This window comes from Chiloscyllium plagiosum, unplaced genomic scaffold (assembly GCF_037043375.1).
Source record: "Chiloscyllium plagiosum isolate Xiang-an unplaced genomic scaffold, Cpla_swu_hap1 HiC_scaffold_30, whole genome shotgun sequence".
In the NCBI taxonomy this organism is placed as follows: domain Eukaryota; kingdom Metazoa; phylum Chordata; class Chondrichthyes; order Orectolobiformes; family Hemiscylliidae; genus Chiloscyllium; species Chiloscyllium plagiosum.
In genome coordinates this window covers 34587538-34614237 of record NW_028270168.1, presented here as the reverse complement: position 1 = coordinate 34614237, position 26700 = coordinate 34587538, and the positions used below count along the sequence as shown (strand labels likewise).

Genomic DNA, 26700 nt, shown 5'->3' with positions numbered 1-26700 from the left:
GCTGCATTTTCTAACTGTGAATCCTTTCTGATATGTTGAGAAGGGTTGTGCAGAGCAGCAATGGGGAAAGACATTTCTTGTTTCAAGTAATCAGGGTGCTCACAAATTGCAACTCAAAACCAAGTTCAATTGGTAAACAGCTGACAAATTTTGCTCCATTTTGCTCCAATGTGTATATGTGGAAAGATTTCCATTTGGATAACCCATTGGGCACTCTTCAGGAATAAACTGAATGTGATTCACATAAAACATTGCCAACAATTGAGTGGATAAAATAACTATAATAAGCAAATGATTACAAATACATTATTTACTTGTTCCCAGTGATGGGGAACTTCAGTCATGTGGATAGGCTCGTGCTGTTTGCCTTGGACATGAGTATATTAAGAAGGGATTTGATAGAGATGTTCATCATGAAGGTTCTAGACAGAATGGATCAGGAGAAAGTGCTTCTGTAGGTGAAAGGATTAAGAACCAGAGGACACCGATTTACGGGTTTCTGCACAGTAAGGTTCGGACCTGAATGCACTGCCTGCGAGTGATATGGAATAGAATTCAATTGTGGCTGACCAAGGAAAATTACATCATTACCAGAAGAGAGAACATTTGCGAAACTAGGGGAGAAACAGTAGAGGAATGGGATTAGCTAAGTTCTCTTGCTGAGAGCTGGCACAGACATGACTGGCTAAATGGTCTCCTTCTGTGCTGTCAACATCCCATAATTCTATGATTAGCATGTGTGAATGGGCTTTTGAGATATTCCAGCTATTAGCTTCCAACTTTCTCAGCTGCAGAGAAATATTAGCTGTGCGCCACCTATACAATCCACAACGTTCAATGGTTTCATTGATCTAGGTTTGATTAATTGGTTACGTTTGCTGATCCGTGTACATGTGCAAAGATTGTGAGTGGATTTAGAGAGTTAAGAAATATGGAAATGTTTCAGAAAGGATCTGGCATCTGTGCTGCAATTTGGAAATCACCTAAGTTCTAAGATGCTTAGAGTTCCATGAATAAACTGTTGGGATTTAGAACAAGAGTAAACTCTGCATTACTTTGAGATAAATCAGATATATATCAAACCAGCAAAACATGACATAATTGTTAGATTTACTTCCTTTTCAAGATAAATTGAAATCTGCAGAAATAGTTGCTCAAAGCATATGGATAATATTTGCTGCTGGCATGCACAAAATGTATCTTTGGCATTTGTCTAATTCCAACACATTTTCTAACTGAAGCGAAGAGGACTTTGTGGTTAGCTCTAGCCTAATAAATGTTATGTTCCCTACATGAGTGGGTAAAGGTACCCAGTTTGTCTGTGCTGTTGGTCTGGTTGTTGATACTAATACTAGAAGCTGACAATTGACTGTCTGAGTTTGGGGATAGTTTGTACCATTAGCCACAAGTCAACAAGTGTCAGGGACATAGGAGAAGAGATGACCAAAAAAAGAGAAAATTGGATAGGTACTTAGTATTTTAACTTCTTTTAACAGCGAACTTTCCACTACTCCCTGCTAAATGGAAAAAGATTTTGTAATTTAGGAATCAAAAATACACCGAATTTTAATTGTATTAAATTAATGCTTTGATTAAATGTTTTGAAAGAGTTGGCAGAATGGTGATTGCAAGTTTGATTTAGATTCGCCACTTCCTTGTATTAACAACAACAGCTTACCAATAAGTCTCAGTGCTGTAAAACACAACACATTCAATAGAACTTGGTCTTGGTACTGGATTGCCTGTTATTCAACTTACTTGGTACTCAGCTAAATGGATTTCAACCCATTGGTTGTATATTAAGCAGGTATGGAACCAATGGCAGGGGTGAGGTCCCCTGATAAACTTCAATCTTAACATTTTCTTAATGAATAAACTTTTTAATACTCTACAAGGAATGTAGCACTGAGAAATGCCTGCAATACTTACAACAGATACAATTTACAGCCTCACCAAGCAAATATGTCAAAACTCATACATTTAGTGTAACCTAATGGCACAAGTATATACAATAACTTGCTTTATTTAGCGCTGTTAACATAGTAACAAAAATCCTCATGCACTGCATGGGAATCAGAGATTTGATTTAAAAAATTGAGATGAGCACAGCTGACAGGTGGCGCTGTGGCATAGTACACTGCTGCTGTAAATCCTGTGAAAGTGAATGAAAGGATAAGGCTTGGACCTATATAAGACCATATAGTTAGCTTCTAATCTCAGGATTGCTATTGTCACGGGTCAGGATCTTTAGCCCAAAGTGAGGATGAACAAGGAAAGGTGGAAATAAATGAAACAAATATTATTTCTACTTACAATCATAGACAAACAGCACGAAACAGGCCTTTTGGCCCAACACATCCATGCTGACCAGATTTCCTAAACTGATCTAGTTCCATTTGCCTGTCCATATCCCTCTAAACCTTTCTATCCATCTACGTGTCCAAATGTCTTTTAAATGTTTTAATTGTACCAACCTCTATCTCTTCCTCTGGCAGCTCATTCCACATACGGACCACCCTCTGTGTGAAAACATTGCCCCTCAGGTCCCTTTTAAATCTTTCTCCTCTCCCCACAAACCTATGCCCTCTAGTTTTGGGCTCCCCTATCCCAAGGAAAAGACCTTGGCTATTCACCATATCTATGCCCCTCATGATTTTATAAACCTCTATAAGGTCGCCCCTCAGCCTCCTAGACTAAGGGAAAAAAAAAGTCCCAGCCTATCCAGGCTCTCCTTATAACTCAAATCTTTCAGTCTCAGTTACATCCTTGTAAATCTTTTTTGCATCCTTTCCAGTATAATGGAATGACCAGAATTGCAGGATGACCAGAATTGTATGCAATAATCCAAACGTGGCCTTACCAATGTCTTGTACAGCCGTAATATGACATCCCAACTCCTTTATTCAGGGCTCTGAGTGATGAAGGCAAGCATACCAAACACCTTCTCCACCTTGTCTACTTGTGATAACACTTTCAAGGAGCTATGTACCTGTACACCAAGTCTCTCTGTCCGACAACAATCCCCAGGGCCCTACCATTAACTGTATACATCCTTCCCTAGTTTGTCTTACCAAAACTCAACATCCACATTAAACTCCATCTCCCATTTCTCAGTACATTGGCCAATTTAACCATGATCTCTTTGTACTCTTAGATAACCTTCTTCACCATCCACTATACACCAATTTTGGTATAAGTTACAAACTTACTAACCATACCTGCTACATAGAGTCATAGAGATGTGCAGCACGGAAACAGATCCTTCGGTCCAACTTGTTCATGCTGACCAAATATCCTAAATTAATCTAGTCCAATTTGCCAGTATTTGGCCCATATCCCTCCAAAACCTTCTTATTTACGTACCCAAACAGATACCTTTTAAATGTTGTTATTGGACCAGCCTCCACCATTTCGTCTGGCAGTTCATTCCATATGCGCACCACTCTCTATGGGTAAAGGTTTTCTCTTAGGTCTCTTTTAAATGTTGCCCCTCTCACCTTAAACCTATGGCCCCCTAGTTCTGGACTCCCCTACCCTGGGGAAAATACCTTGTCTATTTATCCTATCCATGCCCCTCATGATTTTATAAATCTTTATAAGGTCACTTCTCAGCCTCTGTCACACCAGGGAAAATAATTCCAGCCTATTCAGCCTCTGCCTATAACTGAACCCTCCATCCCTGGCAACATGTTTGTAGATCTTTTCTGAACCCTTTCAAGTTTACCAGCATCTTTCTTATAGCAGGAAGACCAGATCTGAGCATAGTATTCCAAAAGTGGCCTTACCAATGTCCTGTACGGCCACAACATGATATGGGGTGTAAATTCTCTGGACCTGAGTCTTTGTAACACAGAGTTTTAGGGAACCGATAGAAGCAATGTCTTGCCATGTGTTTGAGATCATTCAAATTGTCATATATACCTAGCTAGCTTGTTTTTTTAAACATTTTTTGTGTTGTAAACTTCTGTTCCATTGCTACAGGAAATCTGTAGCCCTGTGCAAATATGCTTCGGTGAGTAACTATTGCATTAACAACAATAAATATCTGGTCCATGAAGTCAAGTTTCCTTCCCAGATCTGATTTGTTCAGTAATACCATCAGCTAGGATCATAACAAAAGATTTACTTTTTGTAATTAAACTACAACTGCAAATAAACCTAGTTGTGATGATTTAACAAGTTGCCGCTCAAGTTCCTGAGTAATCACTTTCTTTTGCTGTAGTCTACCTGTAAAGCAATTCTCTAATCCAGCCAGATCCTAACCAAACTTAAGTTATTTTTTAAAATGCTAAAAATGTCTCAGATAAAGGCTGTAGCAATACAGTCTGGCGTATATTGTAGTGTGAAATCAACACACTGATGGATGAATATCAGTTGAACACCATTATTGTACATAAAAACATGCAGAAGGTGGTCACAGAGAACATTTAATCTAGACCTTCACAGATCCAGACTCCAGATCTATGTGATCTAACATCATTGAGCCATAAGTCATTTTACACAGACTCAATAGTTACCTTGGAATAGAGGTACAATTCTTCTCGCTCTACATCTGCTCCCAAGGTTCCTTGCAGTGCCTGGCTATTTTTTAACAATTAACCATAAATATTTAACTCTACTCCACTTTCCCCAGCACCTCATCTCTTTTGCTTGAGGCGTTATTCTCCCATAGCACTCACTGTTCACTAAGAAGATACATATAGTCTCTTATCATTGCCTGAGAATACAAATCGTTGTTGGAATGGCGGCTTACTCTGTGCATTTATCACAAAAGAGCAAACTAAGGTCTAAAATGCCCTTGAGTAGCTGATTGTCTTCAGTATTTGCGCCATTTTTTCCCTGCCATCTGTGACCCCTGGTTTGAGGGAGGGGCAAGATGTGCACTGCTGTCCTGAGGTCTTAGAGGTGAAGATTGTTTTTGATTCATTCAACTGATGTGGGCATTGCTGGTTAGCCTAGCATTTACTGCTCATCCCTAATTGCGCAGATGGCAGTTAAGTGTCAACACATTGCAGGGATCTGAAATCACGTGTAGGCCAGATGAGGTAAGGATGGCAATTCCCCTCCTTAAAGGATATTAGTAAATCAGATGGGATTTTCCAAAAATGACAGCAGTTTCATGGTCACAGTTAGACTCTTAATTCCAGATTTTTATCAAATTCAAATTCCACTATCTGCTGTGGTGGAATTTGAACCTGGGTCCATGGAACATTACAGTGGTCTCCTGATTAACATTCCAGCAATAATACTACCAGGTCATTACCTCCCTTAATGGAGATGGCTTCAGGTGTCACTGAGTAAACACCAATGATTTCAGTTTTTGATCATGGGCAGTCTGAAGATTTTTGGTCTCAGCAATGTGCAAGAGTCTGAAAGGATTAATATGCATTTACTGTATCCTCTTTGATAATTCACTCTTCTCCTATCTCCCAATATATCTGCATCTTAGTGTTAATTCTGTACCTCTGTTCCATCATGGTATTGAAACCTTGCAGTAGGTATGCCACATGAAACAAGATGAGTTCAACCAGTATCTCTCTGGGTATGTTGCTGCTGGGATGGCAGGGACAAATGTGCGCTCAGAAAATTCATCATGTGGTGATAAATGTGCAAAGATTGCTGCAGTTTGTGTTAAATTCACTGTAAAATCACTGCACACTATTTGCACTCAGAGCTGTCCATGAAACCAGTTGCGTCGGACTCTCACTGCCAGAATTCCTTAATGGCATGAACAACATCTCTGCACACTTACTACTTATGGGTTTTTCTGAGTGCACATTCCTTACCCATCTCTGTAAGTACCCCGTAACTTCAATTTATAGTAATGTTTCACTTACTGTGGCCAATTTATGTCTTTCTGCTGTTTTTCATGTACTCTGTTATAGGACTTCTCCTGTGCCTTTACAACCTCTGTATGGGCTTTCACATTCAATGGCTCAATACGTAAAATCCATCACTCACAGGCCCCTACCGCCACTGAACTTCACTCCAGGTATTACTCCCAGCTCTGAGTTTGAACTGCTGGGCTGGGTCATGGTAACTCTCCTCTAAGCTCTTACTGATGTTTGCTTCCAGTTCTATGGGTCTGGTCATTGTTGCCATCATGTAGTGACTGAGGTTTAGATCTTTATGAGTGAAAATCAACTGTCATTATTGACCAAACTGTGTACAGAGATCTTAGGGGGAGGATATTTTATCTGGAGCTCCAGTTCCTTGAGATCTAAAATCACCAGAACATTGCCTGACCCTGGCCTCCCTTAAGCACTCCATCACTCACCTGGCAACCCACTCACCAGGCACCACTGCCTGGCACTCTGTGTACTTGCAACATTACTTATCCTGCACCTTGATATCCTATCCTTCTGATTCCTTACCCACCTGGCACCTTAACTCCTTAATCAATTTCTACACTAACCCTAACTTAGCTACATACTCAGACTTTCACAGGAACTGGCCAAGTGTCAGGCTGTGCTGCTGGGCATTTAAATCACAGAAAACAACATGGTGACTGCCAAAGAGGCATGTTTGTACTGCCTCCCCCCCCCCCCCCCCCCCCCCCCCCTCCCCATACCACCCCTCATCACCTTCCAGACAATCCTATGTTATGAAGGGAACATTTGGACTTTAGGTGCACTTTTCATTTCTAAAAGGTCTGGGATTGTGGAGCGCAGAAAGAGTAAGAGTGAATTGGTTTGGATTGCCACTCCTCAAAAAACCTGGGCCAACATTTTTTTCTGCTTCAGGACATGGATATTTTTGGGTTACTCACACTTCGGGATTGGTCTGGAGTTTCCAGAAATTAAAATCTGTTTTCATGACGGATGCAATCCTGGGGAAAGGTCACACGCACATTAAAAATATTTTTTTTTGTCATCTTTGGCTTGGTAAGTTTCTTCCGTTCTTTATCCAGCCTCGGACTAGACTTCTATATGTTTTAAACAAAGTCTTTAACAGTAGGCTGTACGCATGAAAAGGCAGCAGAGCTAGAACATAGAACAGTGGGCAGCACGGTGGCACAGTGGCTAGCACTGCTGCCTCACAGCGCCATGAGACCCGGGTTCAATTCCCGACTCAGGCGACTGACTGTGTGGAGTTTGCACATTCTCCCCGTGTCTGCGTGGGTTTCCTCCGGGTGGTCCGGTTTCCTCCCACAGTCCAAAGATGTGCAGGTCAGGTGAATTGGCCATGCTAAATTGCCCGTAGTGTTAGGTAAGGGGTAAATGTAGGGGTATGGGTGGGTTGCGCTTCGGCGGGTCGGTGTGGACTTGTTGGGCCGAAGGGACTGTTTCCACACTGTAAGTAATCTAATCTAATCTAAAATCTAATCTAACATAGAACATAAAACAGTACAGCACAGAACAGGCCCTTCAGCCCACTGTGTTGTGCCAACCACTGATCCTCATTTATGCACCCTCAAATTTCTGTGACCATATGCATGTCCAGTAGTCTCTTAAATGTCCCCAGTGACCTTCCTTCCACAACTGCTGCTGGCAACGCATTCCATGCTCTCACAACTCTCTGTGTAAAGAACCTGCCTCTGACATCCCCTGTATACTTTTCTCCAATCAGCTTAAAACTATGACCCCTCGTGTAAGTCATTTCTGCCCTGGGAAATAGTCTCTGGCTATCGACTCTATCTATGCCTCTCATTATCTTGTATACCTCAATTAGGTCCCCTCTCCTCCTCCTTTTCTCCAATGAAAAAAGTCCGAGCTCAGTCAACCTCTCTTCATAAGATAAGCCCTCCAGTCCAGGCAGCATCCTGGTAAACCTCCTCTGAACCCTCTCCAAAGCATCCACATCTTTCCTATAATAGGGCGATCAGAACTGGATGCAGTATTCCAAGTGCGGTCTAACCAAAGTTTTATAGAGCTGCAACAAGATCTCATGACTCTTAAACTCAATCTCCCTGTTAATGAAAGCCAAAGCTGTCTGCTCTGAGCAGCACGTGTGAGATTACAGTTACATCACAGTATTTAATGTTCATTAAACCCTTTCTATGTGATTTCTTTGAATATTTCCTTTTGCCAAATATAAAGCTATTGAATGTGAGGTATGAAAGACTGCTTGGCCGACAGTCAAGCATCATCTAATTGGACAATGAGGCTTTAAGCTTTCCAATTGTTGTAGGAAGGCAAGGTGGTTTTGCTAAACGTGTGCAAGACACTTGTTTGACGTCATCTGGAGTACTGTGTGCTGTTCGGGATGCCACACTATAGGAAGGATGCAAAATCATTGGAGACAGTGCAGAAAAGGTTTGCAAGAATGGTACCATGAATGAGAAATTTCAGTTGTGAGGATTTACTGAAGAGGCGAGGGACTGTACGCTTTGAAGAGAAGAAGGTTAAGAGGATTTTTCAAACTCATGAGAGGGTTTGATATGGTGGGTAGTGAGAAACTGTTCCCAAATGTAAGAGGATTGAGAACAAGAGGACTCAAATTGAAACTGATTACCAAACTAGTATTTGATGCTATGGTAAGGGAGGCTATATCAGGGCAGTACAAAGTTTTGATTAGGCCAGAGCTGGAATATTGTGTGCAGCTCTGGTCACCGCACTACAGAAAGAATGTGATTGCATTGGAAGGGGTGCTGAGGAAATTCACGAGAATGTTGCCTGGGATGGAGACTGTTAGCTATGAAGACAGGCTGAATAGGCTCAGGTTGGTTTCTATGGAGCAGAGAAAGCTGAGAGAGCATCTGATTGAGATGTATTAGGTTATGAGGGTCAATGACAGAGTGGATAGGAAGCAGCTGTTCCTCTTGGTTGAGGGATCAGTAAGGAGGGGACATAACTTTAGGGTGAAGGATAGGAAGTTTAAATTTGAAGAAATATTTTTTCACCCAGAGAGTGGTGAGAATCTGAAATATAATATCTGGGAGGGTGGTAGAGGCAGGAAACCACATAACCTTTTAAAGAAATATTTGGATGACACTTGAAATGTCATAAAATTCAGGGTTATGGGCAAAGTGCTGGAAAGTGGGATTAGTCTACATAGGTCATTGTAGACTCAATGGGCTGAAGGGCCTTTCTCTCCTGTATGACTCTATGATATGTGATAAAGGTATTTCAGTACAATGAGTGGTTAAGGTCTAGAATGTATTGTGTGGAAGTGCGGTGGAGACAGTCAATTGAGCCATTCTATTGGGAATTAGAGGATTAATTGGGTAGAAATAATGCGCAAGGGTGTGGATAAAAGGCAGGAGAAGGACACTAACTCATAATGTTCATTTCAAGAGCTGGTGCAAACAAGATGGACCGAATGGTCTCCTTTGGGCTATAAAACCGCTGTGATCCTGTGAAATACAAATCTACCTGCTGCCTATAGTTAAGATTACCATTATGCTGAGTGAAAAAGAAGGCTGTAAAATCCATTAAACAACTAATTGAGCCACAAATGTTTATAGTGTAAGCTGGCACCAGCTGCTGTACAAGTGTTTGTCTTCTCGTTCTTTTAATAGAACTCTAGATGATTACCCTCAAAACATGATTCCCTTCTGCGCAGGATCACTCATGAGAGTTCTTGTACAGCCTAGAGATGTTGCGATTATATTTTGAAAAATGCTGGGAAAATTCGCCTGGTTCATTATAAATTGAAACATTGATTATTTGCCGCAAATGGTGTTTGCGCACTGAATGTTATCTTGCAGCAATATGAAGAAGCATTACTTTTCAGGCCTCTGTTTGGTATCCCATCAATCCCTGGCTCTGAGAACAATGGGAGGTGGGAATTGGAGAATGGAACCTTCAAGTCAAGACTCCACCCCTTTGTGGTTCAGTTTCATTCCTTCAGGCAAGGGGTGGGACACATAACAAGTGGGAATATTAAGCTGTACATAAATGACGCAGGATTGACAGGAAAATATCTCCCCTGCCTGGTGTTGTGAACACCTGCACAGGAAGGCACCCAAGGAAGAGCCTAATAATCCTGACAACCCATTGTGAATTATAACCAGGATCCACTTGAACAGTTGTAATAGCACCAGAGTTAGAGTGCTGCAGCTGCCACTGAAATAGTATTCCTGAAGGAACTGGGCAGAACAGAATGGGAAAATCCAACGCTTTAACCAGATGCTGGCAGTTTAACTGAAGCATGTCAGAGATAAACAGGGAGAATGTATGAGACTAACATTCTTATGTATAAGCTGAAATACCTTGCTCCACATTTCTTCAAAATTGCAAAAAGAAAATTGTTACAATGGATGAAAACATAGCACAATTTATATGCAAACTTGGCTCACACTGCAAATGTGGGAGAATAGTCTATTGGCCTTGACTGCATCAGCAAAAGAAGACACAAAATGAAGTCCAGACTCTTTCCAACAGAAAGGACAAGTCACTCATTAGCCTCAGTGTTACATTGGCTTCAAAAACTTTTGACTATTCTTCTTAGTCATCATTGTTCAGCTTTGAAGGCTTTTAAACTTTAAGCAGCGAAAAGGGCTGACTCAAAATAGATAGCTAAATAAACATACTCCATGTTACAGAACATGTTCTCTTAGTTTTGCTCCTAATTTAAAACACAGTTAAATATTAATCTATTTATTCAGCAGCTCAGCTGATTCAAACACAATTTATAAACAACATTTTTTAGTTGTTGACCTTTTCTGAAACATGGGAAATGCTTGTTTTCTCCATGGTAACAAATGAGAGCAATATCTCCAGCCAGTAGATAACATTTGAGAGCTTTGAAAGACTCTTGATTTGCATTGGGTCGCAGTTAGACAGCTAACAGAGCATCTGTGTTTTGTTCATGTTGAATTAACTATTCATTATCATTTCAAATTGTTTTTCTCTGTGTACCTATCTTCTAAAAGCTACAGGTATTAAAGGATAATACATACATTGACATAAATCAATGTGAACAGAACAGAATTGCAAATTGTGTGATTTGTTTCCAAAAAAATAAGCTTTTCAAATAACCTAACTAAAGATTAGCAAACAAATAGCTTAATGATCAAAATAATCTTCAAATGCTGAATGCCCTGTAACTGTGGCAATATAAGACGTATTTGAATTTCCAAATATAAACATCCAAATATAAACTTCTAAAGCCAGATTCTGAGAAACAAACGGCACATCTCATCCAAAAGTGTGCAAACATTGCTTTGGTTAAGTGCACCAGACTTGGTTTCTTGATGATGGGTTCACAATGCAGGGGAGAACAATATTCATATAACTCCACACGTTATAAAACTTGCGATTTCAATGGCTACCTTTATTCAATAGCTCTGCATCAAATCACGCAACTCCCTCCAACACTGCCCAAATCCATCACTCATTTATTTTCATTTGCTCATGCTCCTTCGTGAGCCCACAAGTACATCAGCTTCTTAATTACTGTATTATTGTTGATCACAGTCTTCACTGTGAATGTGGATAACTCCCCTGCTGTTTTACAGACCTCTGTGGGGAATAACTCTGGAGCTTCTACATCTTCGTAACAAAAACATTATTTAAAAGCCCTTGCAAACTCCTTGGTTTCTGCAAATGTCATTTTGCCAGTTTATAATGCACTCTGGATTTTTCATTTCACACTTATTTCACAAGATGATGGCAGCACAGCGTGGAGGAGTATTTATTGCCCAGAGGGCAATTAAGAGTCAACCACATTACCGTGGGTCTGGAGTCACATTTAGGCCAGGCCAGGTAAGGATGGCAGTTTCTTGCCCTAAAAGACATTAGTGAACCAGATGAGGCTTGCCCCAATAATCCACAATGGTTTCATGGTCACCAATACACTCTTAATTCCAGATTTTTTTTTATTGAAATCAAATTCCACCATCTGCCATGGTGAGATTCAAACCTCAGAACATTACCTATGTCTCTGGGTTAACTAGCTACGTCCAACTAATACCACTTGGCCATCATAGACTACTGGACAAGGTCTGGAAAAATTGACGATCATAAAAACAGGTCTATGTCCCTTTACTCCTGAATTTTGTATCTGGAGAAGGAGTGTTGACTGAGGTTAATATTAAAGAAAATTGGCCAATTTATTTATATATCGAGAGAACATCATTACTTCATTGTTGTACCATTTCACAGCACACATTTGTACTTGTAAAGAATGTCTTTGAAAAGTGAATAATCTTCAGCTGTTAAAGAACAGTAAGTAGACCCACCTCCATTTAAAAAAAGCCTAGTTTGCGTTGTGTTTTATGAAAGGCCATTGGCAAATTGTTTCATTACATGTCTCAAAGTAACAGAAGAAACAGTGGATACAAGTAACTGGAAGAGGGACACGAGATGTATTTTTTACTATAATGAGAAGTTGTGCTGTGCCTTAAAGAATGGTGCAATGAGACTCATTTGTAACTTTCAAAAGAGGACTGTGCAGACGCTTGAAAATGCAAAAGAAAATGCAAAATAATGGAGAATGGACTAACTTGACAGTTCTTTCAAAGAGCTAGCTTTGGCAATGATGGGCCAAGTAGCTTCTTTTTGTGCAAGTTATCATTTTATGCTTGGGAGTAAGTTACATGACCAACATCTTCCAAAGATAACAACTTGCTGGGGAAGGACGAGTAAATTCAATGGATGTAAAGGAAATGAACATGGGTTAAAGGAAGCATTATTTTCAAACAGAAAAGAGCACTTCACAGATGAAAATACTTTTGGATGAAGATTGACATTTGACTCACTTGATTTATCTCAATGCTTCTTAAGTGAGCCTAGTGTATCGGTCTCATAACCATTTGTGGTACTTGATGAGTTAATACAACAAACACCTTTTATTTTAAATAGTGTGTTGAGTGATAAACCAGATTTTATTTTGACAAATTAGCTCTCTGGACTCTGGGCTAATTTACATTGAACACTTGTTGCTCATGATTCAGTGCCCAGCAGCAACCAACTCCTCTGAGAATAATGTTTTCAGTGGAACTTTTGGAGGTTTATGTTTATATTAAAAATAAAATAAGATAAACAGCTTCAGTACACAATGTGTACTCATGTAACTAATCTCCCTTGTTGTGAAATAAAGTTGAACAATGTTTCTGACTGAGGCACCAAGAAAAGAAATATTGAAGTCAATGTAAGATTAAGATTAAATTATTTTATAAAAACTAATTTTAAACAAGGCAACAATAACAGTAAAATGGTGAAATATCAATACATTGCACTACTTTATGTTTACTTTAATAGGATGCACAGACAGTAACAACAATAGGCATTTGTATAACTTCCTACAAGGCAGTAAAATGTTCATTATGCTGAACATCATTAATAAAAAGATACAGAATTATATGAGGACAAACGAAAAAAACTTTGTCATGAGGATAGTTTCAAAGAGATTAAGAAAGGGAAAGGTTTTGGGAGGGAATTTCAGGGTTTTGGTCTCGGGTAGTTAAAAGGAGGGCCACCAGTGGTCAAGTACAAGATGCAAGAATTGGAGGAATACAGAGATTTCAAGTTTGTAGATTGAAAAGGCTCTCAGAGATAGGGAGGGAAAGGCTGTGGATGGATTTGAAAACAAGGCTGAGGATTTCAAAATTGTGCATTGTGTTGTAAATAGAATATTACTTCTGACTATAACTTTCTAGCTGGAAGCTTTGCAGACTTCCTAAAGTAACAATGATGGTAACAAGGCAAGAGTGCAGAGCAACCAAAACAAAACTGACCATTTTGCTTCTACTAACATCTACAAAGGTTAATTTGGCACTAGAGAACACAATCTCAGTGGAGAGATTTGGCACAATTCCCTGTAAACATAAGACCAGGCTTAATAAGCCATAAGCTAATGTACATCATGCAGTCATGAAACACATAAACACAGCTGTTAGTCACTATGTTTTAATCAACAAAAGTATGTCCCTTAAGGTCAATAAATACCCGATGTACTACACAGTTTTGCCTCTGAGGGATGCAGGACTTGAGTCATGTGGATAGAAAGGAGAAGCTGGTATGAATAAAACAACTGGGGATCTTAAACAAAAACAGAAATTGCTGGAGAAACTCAGCAGGTCTGGCAGCATTTGTGGCAAGAAAGTGCAGTTAACATTTTGAATCTGATTCTGATGAAGTTACCAGACTCGAAATGTTAACTCTTTCTTCCCACAGAAGTGGCCAGACTGGTAGAGTTTCTCTAACAATTTCTGTTTTTGATTGAGGAGAAGCTGGTGTTGTCCTCTTTACAGTAGAGAAGCTGAAAGGAAGATTTAATGGAAATGCTCATGATTATTGAATGGTTTTGATAGGTTACATATGTAGAAATTATTACCAGTGGCAGAATGATCAATCATGAGAGGGAACAGATATCACGTGAAAGGGAAATGAACCACACAGCTACAAAGAAAGCTTTTTGTTGCACAGTATGCTGCTCTGATCTGAAATACATAAAAGGATGACTGGATGAGGGGGGAAAAAATTGGAGGGCTAGCTGGAAAAAGCAGAAAATATAATTAATTGGATAGCTTTTTCATAGAGGTGAGAGATGACGTCAGGAGCAACTTTTTCGCTCAGAGGGTGGTGCATGCATGGAATGAGCTACCAAAGAAAGTGATGGAGGCTGGTATATGAATAGGAAGAGTTTAGAGGGATATGGGCCAAGTGCTGGCTAATGGAACAAGATTAGTTTATGCTATCTGGTAGGCATGGACAAGTTGGGCCGAAGAGTCTGTTTCCATGCTGTACATCTCTATGAATCTATGTATGTATAATGGTCTGGATAGCCATCTTGCATCTCTCGATGATTTGTGAAAGCTCTAAGCCATTGTTTGTAAGAACTTCTGGTTTGTTGGCTAATGTACCCTGGTTAGGATGACTAGAACAAATATATTGCAGTGATTTTGCAATGTTTTCTATTGTGTACATTGCCATTTTAACCACCCTTTTGATGTTGGCCCTTTAACAGATTTCCTCAATGTCACCTTTTAAACCTATCTGATGGGCCTGATGAAATGGGCTTTCTATTTTATTAGTCATTTTGGCTTCTTTTAAAATAAAATCAATGTTTTATTTTCCCTTCCAAAAGATTCTGTGACCAGCATTTTTTTACTGCGTGGCTAAATAAACTTTGAAACACATAGATCCCGGAGCCCAGTGAAAACTAAGTTCCTTATTCGTGTCCAAGTGTCCTTGTACTCTTTTTCAAAACTGAGAAAAAAAGAAACAAACTAAGAAAATCTTAAACAGCTCATTAGGGGACTGTAACTAAAAAGAAAACTGGACAATCAACTTTAGACATGGCTGGAAAATGTAATGCAGTTGAGCCCTTCCTTATCCCAAGTACGCACTGGCCTCCATCATCTTCAAAAATGCTATCAGAAATTGCATGCATTCTCTCCATTGACACTCAGACAGACATGGAACAATGAACAAAGGACAGTCAAGAATTATGAGCTCCTTGATGGTTCCCAAGGAACCTTATAAACAGATCTTTTCTTGAATGTAAAGCTCACAAGCTATTTACTACTTAGTTACACTGAACACTCATGACAGCAACATGCTAACAGTTAAGAGCTGTCTAAAGGAGTGAAAGAAACAATGTACATTGCTTTTGGTGGATCTGGAAATTTTTAATCAACCTGTTCAGATCAACCTGGAGCAGGTGGGATTTAAACCTAGGTTTTCTAACTCAAAGGTGGGGATACTACCATCAAACCACAAGATTCCACCTATAGTGGATCTATCTAATTCCATTTTACGTGATCCAATAAAAGGAAAATCAGGGATGAATTTTCTCTTGATGCAGTCAGTGACAGACTAATCACTTGTTCTTTAGTTTTGCTAAATTCATGAGCCTTGAGACATTTTTGTTGCTTTTCGATAAAAGTTTAAAAAGTTAGCTCCAGAGAAGACTTGGAATTCTAGAATTTTAGAAATGATTCTTCCGTTAATGCAATATGTAGAGCACAGTTTCATGTAAATCATCACATAATCATGTTGCAATCTGCTATTCCAAAGTTCCAAACATTCCAATGCTCTGCATCTTAATTTATGTCTGGCAGCCAACTCATGTATCTCTTTCCCTGTTGCTGTCAAGTAGTTTTTTCTTCAACAAGTGAAAAATGTCCATCGAATTAAATGTGATATTTTAGATAGTTTTCTCTATAAAACATAATTGCCCTACCATTGTCAATAATGTCAATAATTTTTATTAAATTAGTAAAAATGCTGAGAAGACAACCAGAGGCAACAAGCATTTTAAAGATATGACTGTATTTAAAATAACAATAAAAATCACTCTAAATGTACAATGAAGCCCATGGAAAATGAATACATATAACTTCCCAAAATAAATGCGTTTTGTTTCTTTGAATAAGGAAATATTTTACAAATTCTGCTGTAATTTCAATGCAGTTAAGTTAAACAGCTGAGCATTTGTGTTTGAATATAACTTTATTAAAGCTTGTTTGATAATACATAGATGCCACACAAAGTCGCACATCTGATAGTCATTATCTGAAACAGAATAGAATGATATAATCCTAACAATAACACAGTTAAACAAGTGCAACCAGAGTAAGTAAAGCAATGTTCAACTGTGATTTCATTAGAAGCTAATTAAAAAATACCCTGTAATAAACTATTAAGAGGAGTATTAGCCACTTTAATGCCCTATGGATATTGTGAATTTCTTTTCCTGTATTAACGTCAAAATTCAAATGACAGGAGGCCTTTGAAAAAACACACCCAATAAGTACTGAATTTAGTTGTCACCGCATTTCCCTGCATTCAAAATGTCCTCAACTTCTTCTCCCTAATGGTACGCGAGTCATGTTGTGCTGTTATAGTGACACATGTGATAAAGTGATGTGAAGTTGAACAACTTTAGCCTGGGAATCATTATTACCATGATCAGAAAATGAACAGATTTACTAGAGACTGAGAAACTGTCTAGCATCATTTCTGGCCATGTACCTCAAAATGCTCTCTATCCAAAAAGAAAAATACTTGAAATGAATCAGTTTTCTGATTGTTTCATTAGATCAATAATTTTCAAATTTTAAGCTAGGATATTAGTAGGTTTCATTCTATCGCACAATGACTGTCATCACAAAAATCAGGAGGGCTAACTAATTTTTCAGTAGTAGGTTAAATCAAACTTTAATTAGATATGGTAATCCATTAGCTCTGACTAAAATGGAATATACCAGTACACCCAACTGAAGCAAGATTGATTTCTATACTGTGGGCACCATCTTGGTAAGATCTGAGTCACAGAGTAGGCCAGCTCTGAGTGAGAAGACTTTATGAGAATAACCATCAAGGAAGGGGAGGATGAGATCAACACTTTTCAAAAAGAATGCACACCCATTTTTAAATATACTTACTTGGTGCTGAGCCTCTCACAATGGAAACAATAAAATGGTTGAATGCTTGCAACGCTGATAGCAATACCTCCTGCAGCTTTCAGTTAATCCTCTACACCTGGTGTTATCCCCTCTTAACAATAATAGGAGAATGTCTGTAGTTCCTCTTAATTAACAACCACAAACAAAATCGCAAAAACATTAAGTTTCTGGGAATAGAATATGATTGATTCTGGAGAAAGACCGACTCTCTGTTTTCATTAAAAGGGAAATATAACCCATCTTAGACTCTTTATTCATATTACATACATTACTCTAACATTATACAAATATAATTTTGTTTTAATTTTATTAAAGTCCAGTCAAACAAATATTTTATGCTTGAAGCGAACATCACAAGACATAGGTTTAAACTGCATATTCATATAGAAGCAGGGTGACCAGACCATGCCAGAATTCAAATTCGCAACGGTGCTCTGTAATGACAGGGCTGGCTGTAGATGGGACACAGCTACAACCATTCAAAAATACATTCAACTTTGCTCAGGCATTTCTTAAAAGGTCTGTCCAGGAGTGAGTCTGCACAGATTGAATGTCAAAGGCAATGCCAGGTAGAAGCAGAAACCTTGAAGGATGAGGACAGTAATCAAAAAAGCTGCACTGACCAAATCATTCTGGCAATGATCTTGGGAAACATTTGAACTGAGAAAGGCATTCCTGATGTAAAATTAGGATAGAAGTGGATTGTAATTTGTTTTTTTTGTTTTTTTTTAATTAATAGATTGCTTTCTTTTGTGGACTAACTAAAGGCTAACTAAAGCTATAAGGGCTTCTGATGCTGATATAACTACATGGTAACATCTCCTGTGTTTTCTGTGGAATTCATAAGCGCAGGTAATTAATTGATATAGAAACAAACAGACAGAAAGAAATTGATTGGATAGATTGATGATGGACAAGTTATTGCAGGGGTGTGAGAAGAAGTAGGTAATTCTATTTAAGATTATTTACTCAGAGGTATGTTGGGTCAATGCTGACGCCGAATAGATGGATTGAATGACATGCTTCCATTTAATAACTTCGATGTATTTCTAGCACATTTTTAAAGAAAAACATTAACCCTACTATTTATTCCAGTAAAACTTTCATTCACGTTACTTTTTTTTGCTTGAGCTCAGATGGTAAAGACTTGCAATGATGTAGTGCCTTTTATAACCACAAAAGATCCTGAAGTACTCCATAGCTAATGAAAAGTCCTTTTGAAGTGATATCACTATTGTCAGAACTGTGGTGTCTAATTTGTAGATAGTAAGCCCTCAAAAACAGAAAAGTGACAGTCACCAGGTACTTTGTTTTTAATGTTATTTGTCAAAGGTTAAATATTGGCTGAGAGATCAGGGAGAATTCCCTTGCTCTTCCTCAGTGATCTTTTATATCCCACTAATAGAGTAGAAGTCTGTAATCAGATGGCAAGTGCAGCACTGGAAGTGTCCACCTAGATCTTTGTGGAATGAGATTTTGACCCGCAATCTTTTTCCTTCAAATGAAAGAGTGATTCCCACTGAGCCACAGTTGCCAACAGCATCCTGGTTGTTAGTCACCTTATAGCAAAAAGAACTGCATCCACCTCAGAAGGACCATTTGAATCACTTCTGCTAGACCAAAAATATCAGCTTTCAGAATCTAGATGCCTGTGCACTAAATAGCAAAGCAAGGACCCTCAGAGGACAATGTAGTCACATTGCAATTTTATATTTCCTGCCCCTTCCTGTATTAAATAATAAAAGGTAAGGCCTAGAAGACTTTTTCCTACTATATGAGCAACATGTTTAATCATAAAGATTGTTGTTATTTACAATAACCTACAAAGATTTCAACACTGCAAACTCACAGCACTGAACAGACCTTTTAACGAGATGTATCACTTTACATTACAATGATTTATGTCTATTTGGAATTGGTATAATCACTGCATAAGCCTTTTCTGTACAGTTTATCAAGTATTCTCTGATGCAGAGCTGTGGAGATGAGAATTTAAGAGGGAATGAATTTCATATCACACCAAATGCAGTTTGCATTTAAGATTTCAAGCTATTGATATTAATTTCAATGTTAAAAACACTGATTTCTCTCATAGATTTGGCCTATGTTTGATTTATGTCTATTTCGGATTGGCAAGAAGACAGTGCCCATTTTCCCAGTCATTCTATGTTGCAAGTTGAGAAGTCCAAGGCATTATTGTTTGTTTGAATGGACTTAAACACTGGAAAAAATGGCTTAATTTTTCCACACTGCCGGAATGGACGTGTTGATCATTTTCCATATACTTCCTTTTAAGACAATGCATCTATTGAAGATAAATATCCATCCTCCATAATTTGCGGCTTTACCCCTCACTGAGGTAAAATTCTACCTCAGATTTATGGTGTCTACAGCAGTTAGATATGTAAGGACACTTCTGCATTTTGATTCTTCAACTACAGATAAATTTCTACCTTTTTTCAGTATTTGAAAGAATTGTTCCTATGAGTGATGATGCCCAGAGAGGAAGAGAGAGAGCTATTTCCCCATTTCAGCATCCCTTTAAGCCACCTCCTATTCTGAGACTCAGTTGGTGGATGTAAAATTAACAATTGCTTCAGCTTCATTAAGGGTAAAAGATCTCCCCAGATTGAAATACTGACATAAAAAGGCTTATGCAGTTCTACGCTGATGTCGGAATGTAAATTGACAGAACTGAACATTCAAAGTCTGGTGTGAATTCTTGGCTCCTGCGTTTAAAAACTAAAGGGTGCAAAGTGAATAGTCAAAATAAACACGGCAATAGTATAAACCATTATCTTCATAGACTCTGTCATACTTGCAGATCCAATCAAATTTTCTTCTCCATCTAATTTGAGACAGGAATCTGTGGTGGCTGTGCAGCACTCCTGGACACAGGTTGTTGAACTGCTACCTGAACAGCCAGAGGACACACTGTTGCAAGAGTCATCACAGCTACTTGTCCATGTGTTGGTTGCTGTATTCTTTTCCAGCTGATGAGCAGAAGGGGAAACATTGAAAGATGTATGTGACTATATAGTATAGCAGTAAACTCAGGATGATGTTTCTGAAATGATTGAATATTCATTCATGTTGGAATACAAAGTTCATATATTTGCAAACTGTGGACGGCAGGGGTTCAAGAAGGCAGTTCACCAACACCTTCTCAAGGGCAACTAGGGATGGGTAATAGGATGCTGGCCCAGCCAGTGATGTCCACATCCCATGAGTGAATAAAAAAAACTGTCAGATATCGTCTGAAAAATTACTTCCAATTACTTCCTCATGCATCAACTTATATACATAATAGAATTGGATGCTGCATTGATGACTTTCAAAACATCAACATCTTGCATTTTTATAGTGTCATTAATGCGCAAAAAATCCCAACTTGCTTCTTTGAATAATTATAAACTTAATATGAACACCAAGCCATTGAAAAAGCCATTAGAACATTGTTTAGATTCTCAATCGGCAAGGGGGTGAAAACCTATTGTGTGTAGATTATAGGGTAATCAGATCAACCATAATTTTACTGAATGGTAGAGCAGGCCTTGGGGTTAACGTCAGCTCCTAATTCATATGTTCACATGTATATTGTTCAAAAATCTAAACCAAGAGGTGTGTTTTAAAGAGTCTTGTCATGATTTGATTTGACTTATTATTGTCACATGTACAAAAAAAGTATTGTTTTGTATGCTAAAAAATGTGTTGCTGGAAAAGTGCAGCAGGTCAGGCAGCATCCAAGGAGCAGGAGAATCGACGTTTCGGGCATAAGCCCTTCTTCAGGATACCTGAAGAAGGGCTTATGCCCGAATCGTCGATTCTCCTGCTCCTTGGATGCTGCCTGACCTGCTGCACTTTTCCAGCAACACATTTTTCAGCTCTGATCTCCAGCATCCGCAGTCCTCACTTTCTCCCTGTTTTGTATGCTACCCAAACAAATCATACCTTACGTAAATACATTAGGGTAATAGAACAGATGCGAAATATAATATTATAGCTACAGAGAAGGTGCAGAGAAAGATCAAGAGAGCCATTTAAAAGTCTGATAACAGGAGAGAAGAAGCTGTTCTGAATCTGTTTCTGTATGTTTTCAAACCTTTGTATCTTTTGCCTGATAGGAGAGGTTGGAAGAGAGTATAAGTGGGTCTTTGAATATGTTGTTTGCTTTCCCAAAGCAATAGCATGTGTAGATGAAGTCAACGGGTGGAAAGCTAGTTTGTGTGATGAATTTGCCTGTATCCACAACTCTCTGTAATTTTTGTACATTAATGTGCTGTACTACATTGTCATTTAATTTGGCACCATCAATTTTTCGAGTGAAGCACTCCACGCCTCACTCAAGTACTGGAGAGGAATAGCGTTGTCACCATGTTGGATATATTCCTCAAGTTTTCATATTACAGCCTCCAATCTCCAGCTCAATTCACACTCACAAATAGTCACTCTACCCTAGGGTATTGTTGTCTAATTTCAGTCAGAATGGGAATCTCTCTCTCTCTCTCTCTCTGTAGTGTCCTCATTGACCAAGGTTTGCTAAGCATAGCTTATGTGCATAGGACAAGGGAGAGGACTTCAGGAACTACCACAGTCATGACATGGATTGAACTATAATTTGCTCATTATTCTACAACACACTCAAGCCATCTTGATAACTGAGCAAAACTAAATCCCAGAATATAAATTGACAGTGCAGTATCCCAATTCAGTGACAGATATTTTTTGACCTTCAATCAACCAGTCTCTTCCTATGTCCAACACTTCTCAAATTAGTGAATAACAACATTCAAATCTGTTTCTTTTTTAGATCCCAAGTTTTACAAGAATGTTGCCAGGGTTGCAGGATTTCAGCTATAGGGAGAGGCTGAATAAGCTGGGGCTGTCTTCCCTGAAGAATTGGAGACTGAGGGATGACCTTATAGAGGTTTATAAAATCATGAGGGGCATGGATAGGATAAATAGACAATGTCTTTTCCCTGGGGTGGGGGAGTTCAGAACTAGAGGGCATAGGCTTATGGTAAAGGAGGAAAAATTTAAAAGAGACCTAAAGGGCAACTTTTCCATGCAGAGATCAGTGTGCTGAAAATGTGTTGCTGGAACAGCGCTGCAGGTCAGGCAGCATCCAGGGAACAGGAGAATCGACGTTTCGGGCACAAGCCCTCATTATTTTATAAATCTCTAAAACAAATAGACATAACTTCTTCAACCTACCCGAGTAGCGAGGATTCATTAAAGCCATGAATCATTCTTGTAGTTCTTATATAACCCCTTTACAAATGTCTATACTAAAGGCCATGTGACTGGAATAAATAAATGCTAATTGTCATGTCATTGGTCATCCCCCTCATTCCCCACACTCATGTCCCCACAATCATCTGTTTGCTTTCCCCCTGGGGTTGTTCTGAAGTCTCTGGGAATTAAAGCCTAATGTGCAGGCCATGCTATAGGCAGCTCAGGAGAAAAATCATAGGGGCAATTATAAAGTCGTAGAGTCATAGAGATGTACAGCATGGAAACAGAGCCTTCAGTCCAACCCGTCCATGCCGACCAGATGTCCCAACCTAATCTAGTCCCACTTGGCCCATAGCTTGTGCCCGAAACGTCGATTCTCCTGTTCCCTGGATGCTGCCTGACCTGCTGCGCTGTTCCAGCAACACATTTTCAGCTCTGATCTCCAGCATCTGCAGACCTCACTTTCTCCTGAGAGATCAGTGAGCATATAGAATGAGCTGCCAGAGGAATTGGTGGAAGCTGGTACAACTACATCATTTAAAAGGCATCTGGATGGGTATATGAATAGGAAGTGTTTAGAGAGATATGGGCCAAGTGCTGGCAAGTAGGACTAGATTAGGTTGGGATATCTGGTCGGCATGGACGGGTTGGACTGAAGGCTCTGTTTCCATGCTGTACATCTCTATGACTCTACGACTTTATAATTGCCAGATATCCCAGATATCCCAACCTAATCTAGTCCTACTTGCCAGCACTTGGCCCATATCTCTCTAAACACTTCCTATTCATATACCCATCCAGATGCCTTTTAAATGATGTAGTTGTACCAGCTTCCACCAATTCCTCTGGCAGCTCATTCTATATGCTCACTGATCTCTCAGGAGAAAGTGAGGTCTGCAGATGCTGGAGATCAGAGCTGAAAATGTGTTGCTGGAACAGCGCAGCAGGTCAGGCAGCATCCAGGGAACAGGAGAATCGACGTTTCGGGCACAAGCTATGGGCCAAGTAGGACTAGATTAGGTTGGGACATCTGGTCGGCATGGACGGGTTGGACTGAAGGCTCTGTTTCCATGCTGTACATCTCTATGACTCTACGACTTTATAATTGCCCCTATGATTTTTCTCCTGAGCTGCTCATAGCATGGCCTGCACATTAGGCTTTAATTCCCAGAGACTTCAGAACAACCCCAGGGAGAAAGCAAACAGATGATTGTGGGGACATGAGTGTGGGGAATGAGGGGGATGACCAATGACATTAGCATTTATTTATTCCAGTCACATGGCCTTTAGTATAGACATTTGTAAAGGGATTACATAAGAACTACAAGAATGATTCATGGCTTTAATGAATCCTCGTTACTCGGGTAGGTTGAAGAAGTTATGTCTATTTGTTTTAGAGATTTATAAAATAATGAAGTGGATAGATTGCATAACTGTTGATACATTACTCTAGTTTGAAAGACAAGGGAACAAGGGATATATGTTTAAACTATGCTGAAGTAGGAATACCATTTTCTCTCCCTTTATTCCTTCCATCTTCACTTTTATGAACTTACATCGAATATAAAAGAGATATGAAAAGCAAATTCTGTATCCTATGATCCTGCCCCACTGCAAGTCCAATAGCTTGGACTTCCAAATAAACCTGTTGGACTATAACCTGGTGTTGTGATTTTTAACAAATTGGGAATAGGCCTGATGTTGTACATGGTCTCCATTTCGATGGGTATATGAAACCTCTGGATTATATTGACTGGTAGCGTGGTGAATGAGTCTCAGGGTGTCTTCAAGGGAGAGTACAAAGACAGTTTTGTCATGATGCTGCAGGTATTAAGATCAGCTTTTCTATTTCTGCTGATCATTTTTTGAATGTTCATATAATCTCATGAGAGAAATATAGTTCATGTGGTTTCAACAGGAGTGAGAAAGTAAGAAAGTATTTTTTAAAAATCCACATTGTTTCCTTCCCCATTTTGACGGAGACATGCATGTGTTTGTGAAGGTGATGTACTGACAACAAAACTGCAAAAGAGAAGAACACATATCTCTAAATAAATAAAACTAAATAAAATGTCTTCAATCTCTTTAGAGAGGGAATAGGTATACCAAATGGGAAGTAGAAGTCAAGGTAGGGGAGGTGACCAAAGAGAGGAGGGAGTTCAGAAACATGAGAGAGGAGGTAGTAGCACATTGAGGTACAGTTCTGGAAGGATCTGTGGACAGTAGTGTGAAGAGAGTCTGTGGAGGTCCTGAAAACATGTGAAAATTTTAAAAGTTGACATGCTGGTGGATTTTGTGTAGACTATTGCCTGAATTTTCAAATATTTGATTTGATTAAGCTCCATATGCAGGACTTTATAATATTGGAGCTGAAGGGAAATTAGTTATCTGATTGAAAATTAGTTTTCTAATAGAAAATAGATTTCCGATAGGGAGCCAAACAACAGTTGGATTTCATTCTCAATCCCATTTCTAACCTGAATCCTGTTTGATCATTCCGGAGTAAATAACCATGATTTAATAATGTGTACCATACAGTAGCTTTGAGAAATCCATCTGCAAGATCATTCTGATTCTATATCGGGTTTTCCCAACTCGGTTCTTCACTTTTTGTGCATGTGAAAGACCCCATGCCCACTACTGTAATGCAGGACTAAGCTTCTTGTTTTAAATTGCTTGATATCATCACTAAGGTTACAGACAGAGGAATGCGACACAAATTTGTTAAATATATTCCTCTTACTAATGTCAGTTTTAATATATTGCAGTATCAGTAAACCTTTTAGACAGATCTCACCTTGCAGTAATCCTTGCCAATAGGACAGTACATATCTCCCTGATTTTGGTTTTTGTAGCAGTCATCTCCAGCGCAGTTGATCACAGCACATTTGTTTCCCTGCAGTTAAAAATACTCTCAGATTGATACAAATATTGGCAAAATAATAGAAATTTTCATGAACAGCTCCGAATTTTATCCACACACACTAATGTAAACCCTTATCGACCGTGACTCAGTATCATAGAAAGCTTATGCAGTTTTGCGAAATAGTATTTTAAATATATAAACAAATATGCCACAGAACTTATCATCTTGTCATGTGCCAGGCTTATTTCTGAATGAACTGTGTGATAAAGGTGTCATCAATAAACATTATTAGTCTAATTATTTACCTATCTTTTACAATATCTACCTTTCTTTTACAAAGTTGTGTGAGAGTAAATGGCTCTGTAACCATTGGGAGTCCATTTGCAGTATTCTGACGTCTTGCAATAACCAACATTTTGTGTGAAATTAGTTGCAAATGGGTTTTTTTTACCAAAATGGTCATCACATTTGAAGTGGTACCCAATCACAACTCTGCAAAGGTGTCCTTATTAGCTTGAGTTAAATGCAGAGGCTGTATACTGATATTCTTTATTGGCAGTTGGCCTAATTGCAATGGTAACTTTCCCTGTTGCTGAAACCAGATAAAGATAGTATGCAACTTGTAAAGTGAAGGGGCATATTGTAAACAAGCAACAAGACACGCATTCATCTCCTTTGGTTCCTATCATAGTATCACAGCATTCACTGCAGTCCTCAAAATTACTACCTTCACCTTTTCAGGCCTCTGCAATCTTTCTCAAATCAGAGGTACATTTATACCCTAATTTGCACATCCTCAAAAACCTTTCATGATGCAAATTCTAACACACTTCCCTCCTCTGGAACAGTTCACACTCAGACACAGGGAGCTACAGGAGGAGGGTGACTGTTCATCTGTGTACTGTTTCACTTGAAGAGTAAATGATGGGCATTGTGGGGAGGCAGCAAATCAGCAGCACTGTCCCTGAGGAGCATTCTACAGGATATTAAAGCAGTTTTCCTCTATGGCGGCTTACATGGTATCCATACACAGGATACACGACAAAAAAAAAATGATGTGTAAGGAGATGATCTGCTGGGGACAGCTCACAAAGAGTCACCAGACTCCAACACCATCTTGACTTACTGCTGCTTTTAGAAACCACCTAATTTATCTGTGCTTACCCACGTGACTACAGGATAACTCATGCCCATTCTTTTTCCCTTTTTAAGTCCAGAAGTTCTGATCAGCCTCAGGAAGCAGCAGAGGAACAGAGGCATTGCACGATTTCCTGATGAAGGGCTCTTGCCCGAAACGTCAATT

General features: G+C 39.1%; 1 protein-coding gene across 3 annotated transcripts in view; it reads right to left on the bottom strand.

Moving 5' to 3' along the window:
- Positions 1-16080: 16080 nt before the first annotated feature.
- The window catches only part of LOC122563435 (uncharacterized), a 72625-nt gene continuing 62005 nt past the window's right edge, over positions 16081-26700 (bottom strand). For all 3 annotated transcript variants that reach the window (XM_087976875.1, XM_087976876.1, XM_087976877.1), the window contains exons 8-9: positions 25329-25427; positions 16081-20289 (exon numbers count right to left, since the gene is read on the bottom strand). In XM_087976875.1, the coding sequence (XP_087833001.1) occupies positions 20032-20289; positions 25329-25427 (357 nt within the window). In that variant the 3' untranslated portion in view covers positions 16081-20031. The remainder of the gene's footprint in view (positions 20290-25328; positions 25428-26700) is intronic.